This window comes from Balaenoptera acutorostrata, chromosome 16 (assembly GCF_949987535.1).
Source record: "Balaenoptera acutorostrata chromosome 16, mBalAcu1.1, whole genome shotgun sequence".
Classification (NCBI taxonomy): Eukaryota; Metazoa; Chordata; class Mammalia; order Artiodactyla; family Balaenopteridae; genus Balaenoptera; species Balaenoptera acutorostrata.
The window spans coordinates 26,246,907-26,262,626 of NC_080079.1; the positions used below are offsets into that span (position 1 = coordinate 26,246,907).

At 38.9% G+C, this 15,720-nt stretch overlaps 1 protein-coding gene across 1 annotated transcript in view; it reads left to right on the forward strand.

The window, feature by feature from the left end:
- The first annotated feature begins 2,501 nt into the window (after positions 1–2,501).
- The window catches only part of PCGF6 (polycomb group ring finger 6), a 33,437-nt gene continuing 20,218 nt past the window's right edge, over positions 2,502–15,720 (forward strand). Inside the window, exons 1-7 of the mRNA XM_028167743.2 lie at positions 2,502–2,936; positions 3,674–3,773; positions 3,865–3,961; positions 4,767–4,822; positions 4,923–4,982; positions 5,939–6,047; positions 10,667–10,694. Of these exons, the coding sequence (XP_028023544.2) occupies positions 2,574–2,936; positions 3,674–3,773; positions 3,865–3,961; positions 4,767–4,822; positions 4,923–4,982; positions 5,939–6,047; positions 10,667–10,694 (813 nt within the window). The 5' untranslated portion in view covers positions 2,502–2,573. The remainder of the gene's footprint in view (positions 2,937–3,673; positions 3,774–3,864; positions 3,962–4,766; positions 4,823–4,922; positions 4,983–5,938; positions 6,048–10,666; positions 10,695–15,720) is intronic.

A 15,720-nucleotide genomic window follows, 5' to 3' on the forward strand; every position in this document is an offset into this window, starting at 1 on the left:
GCAATTCTTTTGTCAGATAGCTCTTACAATATTGATCAAGGTTAAAGCTATGACTTTAATGTAATTATGTGGCGCCTCTTGCAGTTTTAGGCCTTTGAAGGAGAGCATCTCAGGTGTCTAGGTCTGTCTCTTTTAGTCTCTTCAATCATCCTCTTTCAATATCCTCGCCCAGTTCCCATCCCCCTCCCTTGAGGATCTACACTCCTCCATATAGGAGGAGACATTTCCTTCCTTCCTTCCATTTCTTCTTGGATTTTGCAAACTTCAGTATCTCAGGCTTGACCAGACTTTGGGGACTTCAGAGGGAGAGGTGAGGCCTAGTCCAGGAGCAATGGGTGGGTACTGAAACAGGAGGGAAGGGGGCAGGGCACAACCTCTAAAAGAATGACATAGCCCTTGAAGATGTGACAAAAACTGGTTAGAACCAACTACGTCCATTAGACTTCCAGTAGGCCTTGAGTCTCATTATACGCTCATTGTAATACATTAGCATGCTAAATGACACACCCACCGGTGCCATGACAGTTCTGAGGCTGACCATAAAAGGCCAAAAAGTGGGCAGTGGCCCAATTCCTGGAAATCTCCACCCCTTCTCCAAAATAGTTGGAATAATCCTCCCACTCAGCCTATGAAATTACCCAGCCCATAAAAACTAACCACCCCATATTTTGAGGCCTTTTGCCTTCTGAGATGGCCCACACTCTGCAGAGTGTGTTTCTCTCTAAATAAATCTACTTCTTACTTCTTCTTCACTTTGTCTCTCACTGAATTCTTTCTGCGATGAGACATAAAGAACCTGAGCTTCATTAAGCCCTGAGACCAGGTGTGTGATCTCAATTAAAAGACTGTGAGTTCAAGTCCCAACCTGGGTTTTGTCTGGGTTAGAGACCCAGTCCATAGGTTCGAGTCCCAATCTGAGTTGTATGGTTTCAGCACCAAATCTGGTTCAGTTTTCCCCAAATGAGCATAGTGACTTGATATCTTGATATCCAGTTTCCTAAGAAGTATGTACACCATTCCCAAATTATCATTAATTTTACTCAGTGACAACACATTCTCTCACAAACGTGATTTCCCCCCAGCATTATTTAATTAAGTAGCATTTGTCTCCTCCCTGAATCTGGCTTCCAAACTTCACGACATTAGTTGGCACTATCTTACCAAGAATACAGTATATCAACTCCAAATCTCTCTCCTAATAAAATTGGGGGTTTGGGGTGCATGTGTAGGTCTCAGTTCCTGCTACAGCAGACTCTTTTTTTTTTTTTTTTTTAAAGGATTTTCTTATTTATTTATTTATTTATTTATTTATTTATTTTTGGCTGTGTTGGGTCTTCGGTTCGTGCGAGGGCTTTCTCCAGTTGCGGCAAGCGGGGGCCACTCTTCATCGCGGTGCGGGGACCGCTCTTCATCGCGGTGCGCGGGCCTTTCTCTATCGCGGCCCCTCCCGTCGCGGGGCACAGGCTCCAGACGCGCAGGCTCAGCAATTGTGGCTCACGGGCCCAGCTGCTCCGTGGCATGTGGGATCTTCCCAGACCAGGGCTCGAACCCGTGTCCCCTGCATTGGCAGGCGGATTCTTAACCACTGTGCCACCAGGGAAGTCCAGCAGACTCTTTTTTTTTTTTTTTTTTTTTTAATTTATTTTATTTTTGACTGCATTGGGTCTTCGTTGCTGCTCGTGGGCTTTAGTTGCGGCGAGCGGGGGCTACTCTTCGTGGCGGTGCACGGGCTTCTCATTGCGGTGGCTTCTCCTGTTGCAGAGCACGGGCTCTAGGCGCGCGAGCTTCAGTAGTTGTGGCACGTGGGCTCAGGAGTTGTGGCTCTCGGGCTCTAGAGCGTAGGCTCAGTAGTTGTGGTGCATGGGCTTAGTTGCTCTGCGGCATGTGGGATCTTCCCGGACCAGGGCTGGAACCCGCGTCCCCTGCATTGGCAGGCGGATTCTTAACCACTGTGCCACCAGGGAAGTCCCTACAGCAGACTCTTAATAAGTGTTTGTTGAATTAAATATAATTGACTTTCCTTTATGTGATGGGGAATTATAGATGGCCTTCAAATTGTGATTAAATTTCCACCCTGTGGCAATACAAGCGTTAATTCCTCCAAATAAATAAACTTACATATTTCAAAATAGAAACTTCATACTTCCTAACGGAAATAATCTTGCATGGAAGAAACGCATAATTGGTACTCAAATTGAAATCATTGTTATTCGTAATGCAACATAGTTATAGCACCTATTTCAGTGCTCTGTGCATCAGTCAGTGCAAACAGAATATTGTTGTCTGAAAGGTACCAATTCCGTCGTTTTCAGAAGGCAGTGCAGAGAGCGACAGCCTTTCAAAGTAAAAAAATGGGTGAGGTTCCTCTAAGATGCGGCCTGCAAGCCCCACCCCATATACCTGACCGGCTCCGCCTACGCCCCGGCTTAGGTGCGGGGTGGTGAACCACATTTCCCAGCGAGCCTTGCAGGCCTTCCACGCCTGCGCACTGTCAACTCAGGCAGGCGGGCGGAACTCCCGCGCTATCCAGCCACCTGGTCTCGGTCTCGCCTCGTCTGGTCTTTACCCCCGGCATGGAGGGGGTCCCTGTGATAACGGCAGGCACCGCGGGCGCTGCCAAGGCCGAGGGAGCCGCAGCCATGCCGCCCCCGCCTCCCGTCTCCCCGCCTGCCCTTACCCCGGCGCCCGCAGCGGGTGAGGAGGGCCAGCCGCCACTGCCCGAGGCGGGGGCTCCCGGCTGCTCGGGCTCCCGGCCCCCTGAGCTGGAGCCGGAGCGCAGCCTGGGCCGCTTGAGGGGCCGCTTCGAGGACGAGGACGAGGAGTTGGAAGAGGATGAGGACCTGGAGGAGGAGGAAGAGGAGGAAGAGGAGGAAGAGATGAGCCACTTCTCGCTGAGGCTGGAGGGGGGCCGGCCGGACTCCGAGGACGAGGAGGAGGTATTGATAGCCCCTGTTTGACCACGCCGGGCCTTCTCAGTTAGGGCCGGGTTCCCCGCTCGCCGCTGAAGCCTTTGGCACTTGTACGGACCCTCACCTCTCCTTGCGCTGCCTGCTTGTGGCGCGGACCGGCCTTCTGTCCCGGCCCGGTTCCCTGCCGACTCATATTGTAACGTTACTGCACTCCCTTAAGCTCTCTGGGTCCGACTCACTGATTAGCGAAGCTACTGCGTGCCAGGGATGTAGGCGCCAAGGGTACCGGCCTGCTGCCCTCCAGGAGCTTACAGTGGGCCGGGGAAACAGTACATTTCTACAGGGTGTTGAGAGGATGGGAAACCCTTCCTCACCTAGTCAGTCTCTAATTGGGAGATTTTTTTTTTTTTTTAATGGGGCAGCGCATACTTCATAAAGTTAGACAATATACCTAGCCAGTCAGAATTAATATTAAACACCAGTATCTGGAAAGTTTGTCCATTTCGTGATAATTCATATAGTAAGATGCCCCTCATCTGGCAATATACAGTATCTCCAAAAGAATGAGATCTTTTCGGAACATTGGTTTATATTGTGTTATTGTAACTTTGATGAGAGTGTTTGAAGGGGTTGGAGATACTGTGACATGTTTCCATGTTGCAAAGTAAGCTACACGTTGTTGATAATAAAATTTGGGGATTATCGCTTAAGAATTTGAAAAGGCAAGGACTTGTATTTTAAAACTATTTCCATTGCATTTGCAGCGCCTGATAAATCTCTCTGAGCTGACCCCATACATCTTGTGTTCCATTTGCAAAGGTTACTTAATAGATGCAACTACCATTACAGAATGTCTTCATACATGTAAGCATATAGTTCATCATATTTCCAAATAATATGTTCAATTTTTGAAATGTCTTGAAAGTATCCTAATTTCAACATTTTTTTTCAACAGTTTGTAAAAGCTGCATTGTAAGACACTTTTACTATAGCAACAGGTGTCCAAAATGCAACATAGTAGTACATCAGACACAACCTCTTTACAACATAAGGTAAGAAGAATATATAAGTAAAATTTATATTTTAGGTATACTTTTCCTGAAAGCTTGAAATTGTGTAGTTGGTAATAAATTCTTGGCCTATCTCAAAATGACGAGAAAGAGAAATACATATTCTTTAAAGAAATACATAGAAATACATATAGAGCACTTACTGTGTACCAGGCACTGTGATATCCGCTGGGAACTTTAAAAAAAAAAAAGGCACAGATGTCTTTTCTTGAAGATTTTAATTTCATCAGTCAAGTTGATGAGGCTAGTTTAGGCTTATCCTTTTCTGTATATCTAGAATTCTATTTTTAAAACTAATACCTGAAATAACTGGCCTCTTTAGAAAAGCCTGTCTGTCATAGGTCATTGTGGCTTATTAAATTTTCAGTTCATACTCAGTTTCCTAAGGAAAGAAAAACACTAAAGGTGACCTGCTTTCATTTGTTTAGCAAATACTATTATGTTTTTACTACCTTCATAGAAGAGTGTTTTGCAGATGATACACAGAAATTCAAAATACAGTCTCTGCCCTCAAGCTCACATTCTTATTAAGGGAATAAGACCAGTTCACATGGAACAATTTAGCAAATAGTTCAGGAGTCTATAATTACTTGTAATTATGACCGCATACAGTTACTTGAGGTTCTCTCAGATGAGAACCATGAGTGCTTCCTAAAAGTAACTCAGCTCTGAGAAAGGAGATAGTCACCCCTAAGAGAAAACAGTTACTTACAAAGAGCATCATTCACTCTGTACCAAATGCATTTTTCTGAATTCTGAGGTATTCTCCATCCTTTCCTTTTATTAGGTTGGACCGACAGTTACAAGACATAGTGTACAAATTAGTGATCAATCTAGAGGAAAGTAAGTTTATTTTATTACATAGTTGTGAATCCCAGAATCTCTTCTGACTCTGCTAGTTACATTTTAAGTGTAATTTAGTCTGTGTTTTATCATTTTTTAGGAGAAAAAAAGCAAATGCATGATTTCTATAAAGAAAGAGGTCTAGAAGTACCTAAACCTGGTAAGTTTGGGTGTATACCATAATGTATTTATAGATTAAAGAATACTAACTTAATAAAATTTACTCCCTTTGAGGTTCTTTTTGGTGATAGCTGGTTATTTTATGATCAAAGAGAGAGAAAGATTTTGAAGATAATGATTTACTGTAATCCAATTTAATTATTTATAAGGATTAAAGAGTACAGGCTCTGGAGCTATATTGAGTGTGATCCTAGATCTGCCACCTTACTAGGTGTATGACTTTGGCAAATTACTTCAATGTCTCAGTTTCCTCTTCTATAAAGCAGGGATAATCATAACACTTTATAAAATTGTTGTAAGGATACATTGAGTAATACAAAGCACTTAAAACAGTGCCTGGAACATAGTAACTGCTCAAATATTAGTTTTTATGATGATGGTAATGTCACAGTATGGAAGTTAGATTTGGGTTTAAATCTTCATTCTTCCACTTACTATGTGGGTGACTTTAGGCAAATTGCCTAGTCTCATTAAACTGTAATCTCATTTTCTTTACAGTTAAAGTACACAAAATTGTAAATCAACTATACTCCAATAAAATTTTTTAAAAAAAGCATTAGTACCTATGTCATGCAATTTTAATAAGGGCTAAATGAGATGGTGCATGTAAAGTGCTAAGCATGAGCCCTGAGCCCTGGCACATAGTAGTGCTTATTAAGGGCTACCTACAGCTATTGTTGCTGTTATGCTGAGCTCTCTCTGTGGCCCTGATAAACCAGCCATACATGTCTGCCTTCCACTGTGGAGTGCTCCCCAGGCTTGTCACTAATTTCCCTGGCTTTGACAGATTAACTGATATTATTTAAAAAAGGGAGAGTGAGTGCTTTGTGATATTTTAAATAGTCAACAGAGTTAAATTTCTGTAATTATTTTCCAAAGATCTCAGTTTATGATATTTATATTCTAACTCAACTTTTTTGTTTGGCTATTAAATAGCTGTTCCACAGCCAGTCCCTTCGAGCAAAGGAAGATCTAAGAAAGTCTTAGAATCAGTGTTTCGTATTCCACCTGAACTTGACATGTCTTTATTACTAGAGTTTATTGGGTGAGTACCCTAAACCTCTACCTCTAAACTTTAAAATAAAGAATTTTTTAAGTCCCAACAGTTACAAAATCATCCTGAACTAAGGTCATATTGAGTTTTTCTGATATCATTTTAAAAAATAATTCTGAAATATTTAAGACTTAGAAAAAGAGTAGTAAAATGACCACTTGTATCTCCATCATCTGGCTTTTGAAATAAACCATGCTAATGTGGCAGAAGGCACTTGGCTGCCTCTTCCTGTCCATTCCCCCTTCCCTTAGAGGTTAATAACTACTCTCCTAAAAGTAATGATTATCATTCCCATGCATTTTTTTATGTGTTTGCCACATGTGTATCTATTTCTAAACAATAGTAGAATTGTTTTTGGCCACTTAAAAACTTTAAATGGTGTCATACCATGTTTTCTAACTTGCTTTTCTCACTCAGCATTGTGTGATTCATCCATGCTAAAATGTATAACTAGTTCACTCATTTTCACCATTGCCTGGTATTCCCTTAAAATAAATATACCATAATTTATCTTTTCTTGTACTGTGGAACACTTTGTTTCCAGGTTTTTTGCTATTATAAACATGTTGCTTTAAGCATTTTTTACGTATCTCCTTATGTATATATGAGATATTTCTCTAAGAGTGTAGATTTGCTGTGTCTTGGGATATGATCGTCTTCAGCTTTACTTGGTTTTGCCAAATTATTTTCCAAAGCAGTTGGATATCTCCCTAATTAATAAAAATTGCTTCTTTCAAACACTGTAGCATATGGTGTACTCCATTATCCTGCAACATTGTTAGGCCGACTGTCATCATAGAGTTGGCCTGTATCAAACTGTAGTTTTCAAAATAATTCCATAGTTCGCAGGATAAACTAAAATGCCTTTCTTGGAAGATCTAGGTCTTCCATTTTATGTCACTGATGACTATTTGACTTCTCAGTCACTTCCTCCTTATAACTCTAGCTTGCCTGTATTATTTATTTAGTATCCAGCTTGTACTATGTTGTACTTATCTCTTTATGTATTCATCCTGTGTTCTCAACTGATATTAAGGATCCCTGAGAGGCGAGAAACCTTTCTTATGCCTCCACAGAGCCCACGTAGTAGTGGTTGATGATAATGAAATAAAGATCTCTTTAGAAGAATGAGAAGAAATCATGTAATATCAGACTTTAAACCAGCAATTTCTGTTATTAAAGAATGTGTTCCAACCTAAATGTCCAAAAGGGAACTGGTAAAATAATGGTATATAGCAATGAACATGTGTTAGAACATGAACGTATGTGCTAATATGGAACAATTGCCAAAATTCACTTTCTCAAGTGAAAAAAGCAAGATGCGGAAGAGAATATATAGCATGTGCTCTTTATGTTTTTTTTTAAAAGTGGGTGGTGGGCATATATACATATATATATATTTTTTTCCCCACAGGCACAGACCATTCCTGAAAGGACATATAAGAAAATGTTGATAGCAGTTGCTTCTAGAAAAGGGCACTCGAGTGTATGAGTATAGGATTGGAAAAAGTCTTACTTTTCATTGTATTTGACTTTTTACCATGTAACTTGATTTTTAGTAAGTCTAGTTAATTAAAATTTGAAAATTGAAAGGAATTTATATTTCTAAAAAAAATATTTTCGGGAAATGTAACCTTTTCCACTAACACACAGTTGGAACTGACAGTTTTTTTATACCTTTTTTGAAAAGTGGCAGTAATGCAAAGATGGCAAATATGTGACAAGTGTGCTACATTACCTCTGTCTGTCCAAAGGAGAAATCAATACTTAATCATGGCAGGCTTTCCTAATGAGTGAGACTTGAGTACTGTGGTCAAAGCAGTCATTACCACTTACTGGAGTTGTTACATTGTTAACACATTCCCTGCTGTGGAAAAAAAGAGCCCTCACTTGGAATAAGAACATCTCTATTTAAGTCTTAGCTCCTTTGTTATATAGCTTTGTAAAATTGAGCTAATCTCTTTCTGTTTATTCATAAGATGTTTATTAAGGTCCTGCTGTGTACCAGCACAGCCCTCTGCTAGCTGCTGGGAATGTAATTGGAATAAGTCAGCCATGGCCCTTGCCCTCATGGAACTTGTATTTTTAACATCTCAGAGCTTCAGCTTCCCTGTCTGTAAAACAAGAGAATTGAACCTTATGTGTTGATGATTATGATGAGTAGTCTGTCTACGTCATAAAATAGTCTTTTATCTGTTTTCAAATGGTTATGGGGAAGAAAGCTTCCACTGTGGCAAAGAGTCCTTTTGAAGAAGTCGCCAGTCCTCAGAGTTAAATTCCCACATGTTTACTACATTGAAAAGCTTGGTGTTACCACTGAAGTCAGGCTACTGAGGGTAACCCATAGGAAGCTCTTTCATGGCAGGACAAATGGCAGGTGAGTTTTAACCTGATGCAAGTACAAGGGCAAATTTGGTCCAGCTGGTGACCCTGCTTGAATTGGATTAGCAAAAATCCTGAGGTAGGTTCAGCCTGTGGAAGTGATTTTTCAACCACTGGAATGAATATGAGATTCCCCGCCCCCCTAAATTTGGTATGCATGTTTTGTGATCTTAAGATAGTCTTGTATAGTACTTCTCCTTTTTGCTCTTCAGTTTCTACGTGTAAAGTAGAAGATTATAAAAAGAAATAACCTTAGGCAGTATAGTGTATATAGAAAGAGCATAGACTTTGAAGAGTGTAACTCAAGGTATGTAACCCCTAGGATGTAGCTTAACTTCTCTGATCATCAGTTTCCATATTTCTAAATTGGGGGTTATAATACCAACTCACAGGATTGTTATAAGAATCAACATATGGTATTCCTAACATGTCTAAACTATTATCAGTATATGAATATTGAAATAGTGCAGGGTCATTCAGAAATAAAGGTTAAAGTAGTCTGTGGTGCTGTAATGTGTACAACATCTGCCTAGTAAAGAAAATGGACTCACATGAAATAAGTGTATGAGAGAAGATATGGCAAAAACTTAATGCAATCTTAAACTCAGTGGTGTCTAGTAAACCGGGGAGGTGCTATCCCACTGTATGCTATGTTATCCAACTGGGGTCTGATGTTCAGCTCTAGGCACTACATTTTAAGAGAGATGTTAGTAAATTGAGGTGTAATCAGAATAGTAAAAGGTGTGAAAACCATGTCATGTGTAGTAGCAGAAAAATTGAATCTAATTCACAAGAGTACCAAAAGGCAAAACTAGGACCAATAGGTATAAGTTACAGGGAGAAACATATTTGATTCAGTGCAAGCAAGCAATATCTAACAAAGTTTCCCACAAATGGAATGAACCGACTTGTAAGTTAAGAAGCTATCTCTTTAGATATTCAAGCAGAAGCCAGATGCCCATATATCATGGATTCTATAGAGATAATTCTTATAATGAAAAAGATATTTTATTTATTTATTTATTTTGGCTGCGCAGCTTGCAGGATGTTAGTTCCCCAACCAGGGATCGACTTGCGTCCTTGGCAGTGAAAGCACGGAGTCCTAACCACTGAACCACCAGGGAATTCCCGAGGATATTTTATTTTGTAACTCTTAAGATATTATAATCCTAGATTTATATCTATATATAATGTGTATACATAAATTATGTTTTATGTTTGTCAATATAACATATTCTATACATAGATATTTATACTATCTATATTGTATATTAATATATTTCTCTATATTTGTATTATAAGAATACTCTAGATGATGCAATCGTGATCTTGCCTGTTCTTCACAACATGATAGGGAAGAAAGAATGTGAGCTTGGGAATTCCCTGGCGGTCCAGTGGTTAGGACTCGACGCTTTCACTGCCCTGGCCCAGGTTCAATCTCTGGTCAGAGGAACTAAGGTCCAGTGCAGTGTGGCCGAAAAAAACAAAGAATGGGCTTTGATATGTACACCCGTGTTTGAAACCCAGCTTTATTACTTACTAGCTGTGTGACCTTAAGCAAGTTATTCAGCCTCTCTGAGCTTAATTTTCCTTATCTGTAGAATGGTGATTCTAATGCCTGACTTAAAGGGCTACTGTGAGAACTGAATGAAAAACATGCATAATATATGAAAACCTAATATAATGCCTGGTGCATAGTAGATGGTCAAAAAAAGTTTGTTCCTTGTCTCCTCATGATATAAAAGTAATTGATTTAACCAAGAAATCTCTTTGTACTTTTAGGGGAAAAGCAAACTGAGTAAATCATGCCCAGGTGATTATGTTACAAGTAAAACAACAGGAAATGTAGCAGCTTTCTTGTAAGGACTCTATCTTGTAAACGTTGCTATCAAGAAAAAAACACATTAATTATGACAGAAAAAAAAAGTTTTACTTTAAGCTAGAAAATATTAGAATGCTACATGTGGGGGAAATATAAATATTAATAGTATACTTTTAACTCCTGGAAGTAAATATACAAAGCAATGTAAAATACTGTGTAAAACTGCCTTTGCCTTACCACTAGGTGGCAGATATGACAATTAACTACATTTGTTTATTTCATAAAGGGTTAGATGACCGTGTTTTAAAATTGATGTTCCTCAAATATGTGTATTTATATTATTTTTCTGTGTTATATAATTAAACATATAGTTCAAAAATTGATTAATTTTGCTTTCGTTTTTCAGTGCTAATGAAGGCACGGGACATTTTAAGGTATTTTACTTTTATTTTTCATTTACTTTACAAGAGGACCCTGTAGCACACAAATTTAACATTAGCAATTATATGGAGACTGTCTTCAATTACAGTCTATAAAATTTGTTCTATAAATAAAACTTGTTGAAATATGAAGTACATTCAGTAATGCTCTCTTATAATAGGTTTATGAGAAAAGAGTTATTAAGTAGGGATTTGTTATTCAGAACCGTGGTCTAAGGAAAAATAAGTGAGTAATTTTTAGAACTGAAACCAAATGCTGTGTTAATTCGGTGATTAAAAAAATGTTTCAAAGCATTTTTTGCATATTTGGCATTTAGAGTTAAATATGAGCTTAAAATTTCATTTGCATGTAACATCTTTGGTTGAAGTTAGCCTGCCCCAACTTGTTACTTCAGTCATTTACTGAAACTTTAAAGGTAAGAATGAACTCTTTTGTAACATACTTAAGTTCAGAGTTGTCTTAAAGGCTTCAGTATCACAGGTGCCATTGTACGCAGTGTTGCTCCTATAGTATGAGTCATTCAGGAAAAGGTGACTTTTTTAAAAGGGGTAAAGCAGGCCTATAGTTACTTGGGATTATAAATATATAAGGAAATAGTTGACTTTGATCATCTGCTTAGATTTTCAGTGACTGTCAAAGTCTATACTAAAATATGGGTGAATTATACCTGGTTGGGCATAGTGTTTTGTTTCGTGACTATAATGGCTTAGGGAACATGAGTTGAAGCATAGGAATAAATGAGTACTTTTCTGGATGAAGTATATTATAGGTTTTTCCCAGAGATCATTGTGATGGAGGGAATGCAGTGTTAGGTTTGGTAACTTTTTACCTCTTCTAAGTTGTAAAATACCAAACTTATGGTGATTAACTTTAGGAAGTCCTTTCATAGTGTGCTGGGTGGGAAAGTAGCATATAAGTTTCTATATGGGACAAGTATAGAGTCATATGCTCCTAGAGTTCACTGAAGACACCTGTCCAGTGACCTGTAGTAGCCAGACGAGCCAACAGAGTATAAAAATCTCGTGAAGAGGGCTTCCCTGGTGGCGCAGTGGTTGAGAATCTGCCTGCTAATGCAGGGGACACAGGTTCGAGCCCTGGTCTGGGAAGATCCCACATGCCACGGACCAACTAGGCCCGTGAGCCACAGCTACTGAGCCTGCGCGTCTGGAGCCTGTGCTCCGCAACAAGAGAGGCCACGATAGTGAGAGGTCCGCGCACCGCGATGAAGAGTGGCCCCCGCTTGCCGCAACTGGAGAAAACCCTCGCACAGAAACGAAGACCCAACACAGCCATAAATAAATAAATAAATAAAATTTTAAAATAAATAAATAAATAAGCAACAAGGATAAATTGTACAACACATGGGGGAAAAAAAAATCTCGTGAAGAAAGAACTAAAAATTAAATTAAAATATTAGCCTATTGCTTCCGTGAAAGCACATATGCGCTTAGAATATTTATGTAGTTCTGATCCTCATACATCAAAAAAATATGACACTACCACCTATGAAGTGTTCTTGCCAAAAGAAATGTGAAGCTGATCATACCCCTAGATTACTAATTTACAGGAAATCCAGTGGACACAGGAACTTATTAAATTTCTCTGTAAGAATATATAATAAGCCAAATCTAGACAGTGGAAAACTGCAGGACAAACAGTTCTGTTTCTTCAGCAAATAAAAGGGAAAGACGTAAAGAGGGAACATGTAGATAGAACATACTGATTAAAAGAGACTCAAGGGACATCAATGTATGGTGTTTATTTGGATTGGATTTGAAAATAAACTAAAAAATTTATGAGATGATAGCCCCAAACTGTAAGTAACCCAAATATCCATCAACTGATGAATGGGTACACCAAATATGATATATCCATACAATGGAATAGTATTTGGCATTAAAAAGGAATGAAATATTGATACATGCTACAACCTGGATGAACCTTGAAGACATGTTAAGTGAAAGAATCCAGACACCCAAAGACCATGTTATATGATGTCATTTATATGAAATGTCCAATATAGGCAAAAGCATAGAGAAAGGAAGTAGATTAGTGGTTGCCAGAGGCTTGGGGGAGAGGGGAAATTGGGAGTGATTACTAATTGGTATGGGTTTCTTTTTGGGTGATGAAAATGTTCTGAAATTAGATAATGGTGATAGTTGTACAACTTTATAGATGTACTAACAACCTTTGAATTGTATACTTTAAAGTGGTGAATTTAATGATATGTGAATTATACCTCAATAAAGCTGTTAAATTTTAAAAAACAAGCCAAAATCCAATAGAAACTTCAAATAGAAGCATTGTTTGTAGTATATTTAGTGTATACATTTGAGAATACAAAAATATATCTAATAAAAATAATATATGCATAAATTAGAATTTTAGCTTGAGTCCATCACTGGTTATTATATTTTGTGTGTGAAATCTTTGTTTTATTTTTATTCTCTCTGTAATGACAACCCTAAAAATAATAAAATCATTTTCTACTAGGTAAGAAAATTGAGATGGTGAAATTTGTACATTTACTGTCTATTTTCTGATATCAAGGAATTTTAAAGTATGATAGTGGTATTATGTTTTTTAAAAGAGTTCTTATTTTTTAGAGATACATACTGAAGTATTTACAAATGAAATGATGTGTCTGAGGTTTGCTTCAAAACAAAACTGGGGAATGGGGGCCAGGAAGCAGTTGGGGTAGGAAATGGGTGGGGTATATTTAAAACAAGATTGGCTTTGAGTTGATAAAGCTAGGTTTATAGAAGTTTATTATACTGTTCTTATAGTTTTGAGGCATTAAGTTTTCAGTGTTAACTAATGATACTGATGTTAATTTGCAGGCTTATGTCTATAAGAGGTAATGAATATATTGTTTTAGAAACAAATGATCCTATTTCTGCGTATTTTGACTATTTTTACTTTGCTAAAACAGTCTTTTTTTATATTTTCTTAGCTAACACATTGGCCATCTTAACATTTTTCTTTTAATTCTGTATTTATAAGGGAGTTCTGGTTATAGCTTTTGATATTATAGCTCAGTATTCTCTACTACTTAAAAAGCTGTTTTTATACCTTGTCTTTTATTTATTGTTCAAATAAATATGTCTGACTAGGATGATGCCTAGTTAAACTATTCACCATGTACACTTATGGCATGAAAATCATAAAGTCTGTTTGCTACATTTAATTTAAAAGTGTTTCACTAAGCAGTAATGTAGTTCAGAAAATTTTTTCTTTAACTTTTAATTATGAAAGTGTTTAAACATACTGAAGAGTAGACAGAATAGAACCTCCATGCATCCATCACACAGCTTTGCCAATTAACTAATGACCAATTTAATTTCTTTTATACCTCCATCCACTTCCCTTCTTTTTTTTTTTTGGCCTTGCCACACGGCTTGTGGGATCTCACTTCCTCGCCAGGGATTGAACCCGGGCCACAGCAGCGAAAGTGCCAAATCCTAACTACTAGGCCACCAGGGAATTCCCACACTTCCTTTCTTTCTTTCTTTTTTTTTTTTTTTTTTTTAATTTATTTATTTATTTATTTTTGGCTGTGTTGGGTCTTCGTTTCTGTGCGAGGGCTTTCTCTAGTTGCGGCGAGCGGGGGCCACTCTTCATCACGGTGCGCGCGCCTCTCACTATCGCGGTCTCTCTCGTTGGGGAGCACAGGCTCCAGACGCGCAGGCTCAGTAGCTGTGGCTCACGGGCCTAGTTGCTCCGTGGCATGTGGGATCTTCCCAGACCAGGGCACGAACCCGTGTCCCCTGCATTGGCAGGCAGATTCTCAACCACTGCGCCACCAGGGAAGCCCCTCTTTCTTTCTTTTTTTAATTTATTTTTATTTATTTTTGGCTGTGATGGGTCTTCTTTGCTGCGTGTGGGCTTTCTTTAGTTGTGGCGAGTGGGGGCTACTCTTCGTTGCGGTGCACGTGCTTCTCATTGCAGTTGCTTCTCTTGTTGTAGAGCATGGGCTCTAGGTGCATGGGCTTCAGTAGTTGTGGCTCACGGGCTCTAGAGTGCAGGCTCAGCAGTTGTGGTGCATGGGCTTATTTGCTTCCTGGTGTGTGGGATCTTCCCGGACCAGGGGTCGAACCCGTGTCCCCTGCATTGGCAGGCGGATTCTTTTCTTTTCTTTTTTTAAATTTATTTATTTTTTACTTTTATTTTTGGCTGTGTTGGACCTTTGTTGCTGTGCATGGGCTTTCTCTGGTCGTGGTGAGCAGAGACTACTCTTTGTTGCGTTGCGCGGGCTTCTCATTGCAGTGTCTTCTCTTGTTGCGGAGCACGGGCTCTAGGGGCGCAGGCTTCAGTAGCTGTGGCTCGCAGGCTCAGCAGTTGTGGCACGCGAGCTCTACAGCGCAGGCTCAGTAGTTGTGGCGCACAGGCTTAGTTGCTCTGCGGCATGTGGGATCTTCCCAGACCAGGGCTGGAACCCGTGTCCCCTGCATTGGCAGGCGGATTCTTAACCACTGTGCCACCAGGGAAGTCCCTTCTTTCTAATATTATTCTGAAAGAAATCCCTGGCATTTTGCCATTTCATCTGTAAAGTGTTTCAGTACTCTTAAAAGATGAGTCTCTTTTTTTAATGACCACGTAGCATACCAAAAAAAGTTACAAAATGTCAATGTTGAGAAAGATAAAATTAAAGTGACAGACCTATTCTACATTAAAGGAGATTACAGAAACATGACAACAAAATGCAGTGTGTAATCCTTCATTAGATTCTGGATTGAAATAAGAATAACTTGTAAAGGACGTTATTAGGACAACTGGAGAAATTTGAATTTGGACCCATTTAGATAATTGCATTGTATTAATGTCATAAATTTCCTGATAATTATATTGTAGTTATAGAGGAGAGTCCCTTTATTCTGAGATGATAACTGCTGGTATATTTAGGGGTTAAATATCTCAATGTCTGCAAGTAACTTAAATGATAAATGTACACGTATATACACACATATTACATTGGAAGAGATGAAGCAAATATAGCAATATGTTAATCATTTGTAAAGT